Source organism: Cyprinodon variegatus, unplaced genomic scaffold (genome assembly GCF_000732505.1).
Source record: "Cyprinodon variegatus isolate N-32 unplaced genomic scaffold, C_variegatus-1.0 Scaffold54, whole genome shotgun sequence".
In the NCBI taxonomy this organism is placed as follows: Eukaryota; Metazoa; Chordata; class Actinopteri; order Cyprinodontiformes; family Cyprinodontidae; genus Cyprinodon; species Cyprinodon variegatus.
The window spans coordinates 1,029,519-1,036,295 of record NW_015150507.1 but is presented as its reverse complement, the minus strand read 5'-3'; the positions used below and the strand labels follow the sequence as shown (position 1 = coordinate 1,036,295).

Genomic DNA, 6,777 nt, shown 5'->3' with positions numbered 1-6,777 from the left:
GCAGGGCAGCCATGCTACCCACTGCGCCACTGTGCAGCTCTTTTGTAAATTCCAATCAATAAAATCAAAGTTTTAGTAACTAAGGCAAGTTGATTTAACATACGAAATCAATTAAATGTTACTACCAAATTTCTCTTGTCAACATAAGATATATTTCTGTTTTGCTAGTAAATTTTACAAAGAGGCACAGAGACGTACAGCCAAGAAAACACAAGAAGAATTTAGATCAGCCAGTTAACCTAACAGTCATGTTCTTGGACTGTGGGATGAAGCCGGAGTACCCGGAGAGAACCCACATATACACGGGGAGAACATACAAACTCCATGCCGAAAGACCCTGGACCGGGCATCAAACCAGGAACCTTCTTGCTGCAAGGCAGCAGTGCTACAAACTGCAGCCAACAATTAAATAAATAATTATTTTCTATTTCTGACCTAAACATGATCCGACAAGGAAAAAAGCACCAAGTTTACTTCTAATATCAAAATGTATCTTACCTGCATCTGTTAAGTTGGGAATTTATTTGGATTGTTTTGTTAATACCAACTGGATAAGATGAATTACATTTACTAGTCTTTTGATGGATATAGGTTTACAAATTAATTCAATAAAAGTTGTCATTTTGAAGTAAAGACACTTACATGGCAATTTTTAGTACTTTTACATAAAAACAGGTAATATTTTCCAAAAAGTCTTGTTTTTCAGTGTGTAGTTATTGTTTGTTAGTTGTGAAAACATCCCCCATTAAAGAGCTTTTCTATTATTCCTTTGTTTTTGTTTTTTTTGTTTTTTTACACAGACTAGATCATTGGACAGTCTTTATTTGACAAAGATTATCAGACTAAATAGAAAAAAAGTTCAGTGTATTAGAAATATATAAATAGCCAAACAAAGTCTGGGGCTACATTATGTGAAAAAAAAATTGTCCCCTAATCCTAATAAGGGGTTGAGCTGGAACAACTGCCATCATGTGTTTCTAGGATCTGGCAAATAATCTTTTACTTTAACTATGATGTGTTTTACTGATCAATCATTACAGGTTTTATTTATTTCAGACACATTTTAGGGTTTTCAGAATTAACAGCCTTGAAAATTTGTGCCTCTGCATCTCAATGGAATTTAATCAGTCTTTTTCCAGGCCATTCACAAGCTCTGTACAGTTTTTATGTTACCTTTTTAACAAATAAAGTGGTGGACTTGTTGGTAGGCTTAATAGGTATTTCATACAAATTGAAAAATAATAATAATTTAGCCTATTTCACTTTGAGTTGTTTAAAAATTAATTTTTGCAAGTTAAAAAGCTCCAATGTTGAGCAGTCATATTCATATGCAGTATGTTTAGCAAATTAGAATAAATCATTAACACACTTATAATGAAACAGTTTTTGTTTTTTCCTTTCTTGCTATACTTATAGCTGAAGAATATCATCATTTGAGACTTTTCTCCAAAAGAGAGTGAGGTTTACCATAAAAAGTTTCATGAAACTTGTTTTTCTCATTTTAAATTGGAAAAAGCTCCAAACAGTAGAACAGTAGTGTTACACGAGTCAATACATGAGTCAAGGACTGAAATGAATCTCACTTAATACAATTTTACAGACTGATTAGGATATTTATAGCATTATTCATCTATTTATTGAATTAAAGCATCATTCAGTTATTCCCAAACTAAAGTGTTTTGTTTCAAACTCTTCACCTCTGTGCAGCATTTAATTAGCTTTTAGCAGATTTTTAAATGTTAAGAATTCTGATTCTGTATCAGCTGAAATCCTACGATTAAATATATTTATTTGTATCTTTTTTGTCTCATATGTTTACTCATGCAGGCATAGAAAAAGATCAGACCCACCAACTCGCCGACCCCCAGCCCGCCCCAGCAACTGCATGCTTCATCCATCCCAGCAGGGCCACGGTGGGACACCCGAGATGGGCTCTCCAGTTCTGGGCCACTACAGCCAGCGGGACATGCTGAGAAGCCACAACCACATGCAAATGGACAGCCCCGAGCGGAGGAGGCGCACCGGTCACGGCAGCCTAACCAACATCAGCCGTCACGAATCCCTGAAGAAGATGGAGAGCCCGCCAATCCGCCGCTCCACCTCTTCAGGCCAGTACACGGGCTTCACTGACGGCTTACACCACCACGGCGGCAAGCCCTTGGACCCGGAGACCATCGCACAGGTCAGCGCGGGACGAGCGGCGACCACACCGCAGCTCCCTCCACCATCAAAGCCCTGCCCCGCCCTGTAAAAACATAGTCAGTCCATGTCTTCTGCTTCATCTGGCTGCTACTGTGTCGGTGTGCTCCGTACACGCAAAAAATTAGCTTCACAGGCAGACAGCAGGGAGCGCAGCTTGGCATTGGGAGTCTTCCACTTTCAACATAACTTCTATAATTAAACCCAAAATGGTCTAAAAACATCTAAAGCTCTTAAAATATCAACATCAGCATAGGTTTTCAGTTTCTGTTTTATGCGTACAGAACATAAAGAATAGTTGATAAACAAATGGAAGTTATATAGAAGCTCAGGAACCTTTCCCACGGTCACAAAGAGCGCTTCAGATTGTGTTAGGTTGTCTGCCTGCTTACTGTGAGAATGCTCAGATGAGCTTTTTTCTTTGCTCATCTCTGTATCTCCTCTGAGGTAGAAAGTCAGCATGCAAATAGTGATTTTTTCTCTTGCTTCATGCATGTAAAATAGAAAGCATGCAAAACGAAAGCATGTCTTCTCCTTTTTGTAATTTTTCTCAGTTTTGTTGAGGCTCGTTTCTCACACTAGTAGTATTCATTTCTGTTATAGATATGGAGAAATATTTGAAAAGGCGAAAAAGAATATGAAAGAGCAGAGAACATGGGTAGAACATGGCAGCAGGACCAGACTCTTGTTTTATTTCGTATTTTAAGATTTGTAAGTTTAGATAAGGCCTTTAAAACTTGTATTTTTCATATTTTGCATATAAATTAACTTATCTTTAAGTCTTTTTTTTTTTTTACAGCTCTTATAGGTGTTGGTCTATAGATTCTAATTCCCTTTTTAACTTCTAATTATCTGTTTCTCCTCCATAATCCTTATAATTCTTCCACCCTTTTTTGTTTTTGCAGGACATAGAGGAAACAATGAACACTGCTCTAAATGAGCTGCGTGAGCTGGAGCGACAGAGCTCAGCTAAGCACGCCCCTGACGTGGTGCTGGACACTCTGGAGCAGCGTCAGACTGCCGGCGGCGGCGGTGGAGGAGGCTCCACTATGGCGAGTTCCAACGAGTCCCTGAGCCCCATCCATGGCATCATGCTGCGGTCAACTGCCAACACTGAGCCACCCATCCGCCGCAGCACCAGCTCCTCCAGTGAGGCCATGAGCACCTTCAAACCCATGGTGGCCCCACGCATGGGGGTGCAGCTGAAACCCCCTGCTCTGAGGCCCAAACCGATGGTCATGCCTAAGTCCAATCAGGCCCCGCAGCCTCCTGCTGGACCTGCTCAGGACCCTCTAGATAAATCCTGCACCATGTAGGCTCTGAAAAAGAAAACAAAGATGGGAAGCAAAACCCTCTACCCATTTCTTTGGGTCTGTGAAATTCCTCCTGTGTTTTTAGTACACAGAGGACAAGATCCAAAAGATCTTTGTAACCTTTGTAATTATAGGTTGTAGTTACAATGTAGACTTGGTTGTAGCTGATAAAATGATCTGCCATATAGTATAGTTTTTAAAAATGAATTTGAACAACAAATCACAACATCTTCCTTCAGATTTTAGATTTGGTTGGTTTTCCAGATAATACTAAAAAAATCAAGCGAGTGCAGGAGAACTGGAGCAGCCACAGTGGTAAAAACAGGAGGAATAGTTCTCCATATCTGGGAGTGCCCATAACGATGTCATGCTTCTACACCTGAGATGTAATTGATCTTATCTTTTCAAACTGTGCTGGACATGAAACTTTATTAAAGGAGCCTAAAAGAACGTATCTATTAACGGTACTCTGTTAATAAACCCAAAGTACTGAAATATTTTCCTTTCCTTTCTGTTGCATGTAAACTGCAGCTTCATTCAGCTTTTTTTTTTCTTTCTTTTTGTTTTATTCTTTAAGGTGTATAATGTCCTAGAAAGCAGTAGAGAAACTGCCTCCTTTTTGGCCTCACTAAGATCATTTTAAACTTTATTCTATAATAACAAGAAGATAGCAGAACTGGATAAAACCACTAATTTGTCGTGAACCTGAATGCTTCACTTCTTGCATATACACCCAAGACTGTATGTATGCCTTAGTATATGTGTCAGCCATGAGTGTGAACATTTGATCACATAATGCGGGCCACATGTCATAGCCTCCTGTATGCCTTGGCTTTATCTACCCAAAGACATGAGTGTATAAGTTAAAGCATGGATGTTGAATCTCCATATTCACTGATGTGCATGGACTCTAAGAGTGCTGCCGGTAGCCATGGACCCTATGACTGTTAGCCTTAGCATATAGCCACTCCCCTCATTCTGCTTCTGTCTGAATATAGCAGTTTGCTTTGAGCCTTACAGTCTGTGTTCTGTTCAGGTGATTATGTCACTTATGGGTTTGTTTTTTTATTTTGTTTGTTTGTAGTTATTCCTCTTGAACTGGTTATTATTGCTCCTGTGTGGGTTTATGAAGCTGACAAACTAAATAACATGAAAAAAATAAGATAATAAAAGACTGTACATTGCTCTGCTCCTGAACTATAATTTCAAGATGCAATAGCTTCAGAAATGTGTTTGTGCCAGACTCCAGGAGCTCTGTACTTGTCTTTTTTTTTTTTTGCCTCTGCAATATAGAAACAACATCTGGGTGCACGTCCTTTTGTTACTAAACAAAGAACAAAATGGGTTTGCAATAATAGGCAACGGTCTCTAATAGCAGGTTTACACAATCGTTGAATTGATTAAAAATATGTGCATGAATCAAGTTATTTTCTGAATAATTATATTTTTTTATATTTTATTATTTTTTTCTTCAGGAGGGTTAAAATCACTTGTAGCCTATGTAATAGAAAACATAGGCAGCAGGGAGCGAAGGTGTGCTTTTTTCTGGTCACCAGTAACGGGGAGGACGGTAGGACTCCCTTAAGCTGTCTGTAGACTTTAAACTAGTCTGTTCTGTGCATCATTAGTATGTACTTGTAAAAGTGCCTTTGAAAATGTTTAAGTGGAATTTCATTCTTTCTTGTCGCGTTTTAAATGAGATGCTGCAGTTTTTCAATAACGTGTGTAGCAGGTAGGAATGTTTCAAGAGTAAGTCACATTTCCCAAACAGTTAAATGTTAGAAATAATATTAACCAGATTGTGACCTTGCACTTTTATGTATATACTGTAAATATGGCATGTAACATCACAACATCTAAAGTTCTTTCCATGGAGGATTTTTTTTTTCTTTTTTTTATTTTAATAAAGGAAATAGTTTGTGGAATCTGAGATGGATTTTTTTATTCGCTAATACTTTATTTTTAAATGTTTTTATTTAAAGGACATAGTTTGGGAGTTTTTGGACAGTTAAGAAACACAAACATAAAGCAACTTAAATTGCCAAATTCTCTGAGTTAAGTTAAAATATTTGCTAACATTTAACAAATAGATTGAACAGTATTATTTACCTTTTATTTCATACACACTGATCTATATGATAAACACAAATTAAATTGCCTTTAATGTTAAATTTCTATCAAAGAAAGAAAGAATAATTGCTTATTCTATTTCTAACTTACTTCACATTTTGTTACAACTAAAAGCTGAATGTATTTTATTGAAATCTTTAGTGATAGCTAGTTGTAAAGTGGGAGGATAAGGAATCTAAAGAAAAAAATTCTGAAAAGTGTGGCTTGTACCTGTGCTTAGCTCCCTTGAATCTACTCCTCATTGAAGCAGCAAAGCTTTTAGTGTTTGTCTACAAGCTTTGAGCAAAAAGAGACTGATTTCTCTTTTGTCATTCTTCATTGAAGAAGTAATTTTGATAATTTTAAGAGTGTCTTAAAAAAAGAATCCTGAGGATCAGTAACAGCTTTTTTAAATTAGATTTACCGTATTAGCCGGACTATAAGCCGATACTTTTTTCCCCCGCTTTGAACCATGCAGCTTATAAGAAGGGACAGGTTTTCTGTGGATTTTTCCTAACTAGTATAGGGGAAGTCAAAGTTGGAAATTAAAGAATAAGGGGCCATTTTTCATTTAGCACAAGAGCATGCTAGCAGCACAACGGAGAACAAATGTCCCAAATTCACATATTTTGACATTTATTTGCCGCATTAAAGTTGCCGAAACCAATGAAGAGACTGGGTTCAACTCCTGTAGAACTGAAATAAAGAGCAGAGGAAGCCCCATCTTTAATAGAAGCTCTTACTGCTGCGAGCAAACAAGATAGCTAGCATTCTCCTTTGTCCCTCCTCCAGGGGCTATATGTAGAGCTCCCCCTACAGGTTTGGTGGGAGATAGTTCAATGGATATCAACGGCTTATATATGTTTGTTTCCGAAAAGATCTGCACTTTAACTGCCCTAAGTTCATGGAAGAACCACTCAGTCTTACCATTTGTATAGCTTTTAAACTGAAATACCGGTAATAAAATATTTGAGCAACTGTTTTCTTCCTGCTACTTCTCCTTAATAGCCAGATGTGTGACAGATACTCCCAAATGAAATCATTATGGCATAAATAACATGGCGTTGAGGAGTTAGCATTTGTGTAGGCAAAACATTTAAGAAAAATGCATTTATTTCACCACCTTTCAGACACTTAGACCGGTGTTTCCAGAAGT

General features: G+C 37.7%; 1 protein-coding gene across 3 annotated transcripts in view; it reads left to right on the top strand.

The window, feature by feature from the left end:
* LOC107082476 (SLIT-ROBO Rho GTPase-activating protein 1-like) overlaps positions 1 to 4,913 on the top strand; it is a 113,163-nt gene extending 108,250 nt beyond the window's left edge. The window contains exons 21-22 of one of the 3 annotated variants that reach the window (XM_015371169.1): positions 1,828 to 2,182; positions 3,105 to 4,913. In XM_015371169.1, coding sequence (XP_015226655.1) covers positions 1,828 to 2,182; positions 3,105 to 3,515 — 766 coding nt within the window. In that variant the 3' untranslated portion in view covers positions 3,516 to 4,913. Of the gene's footprint in view, positions 1 to 1,827; positions 2,259 to 3,104 lie in introns of all 3 variants that reach the window. The other 2 variants (XM_015371170.1, XM_015371171.1) reach the window with 2 other exon arrangements.
* Positions 4,914 to 6,777: the final 1,864 nt, after the last annotated feature.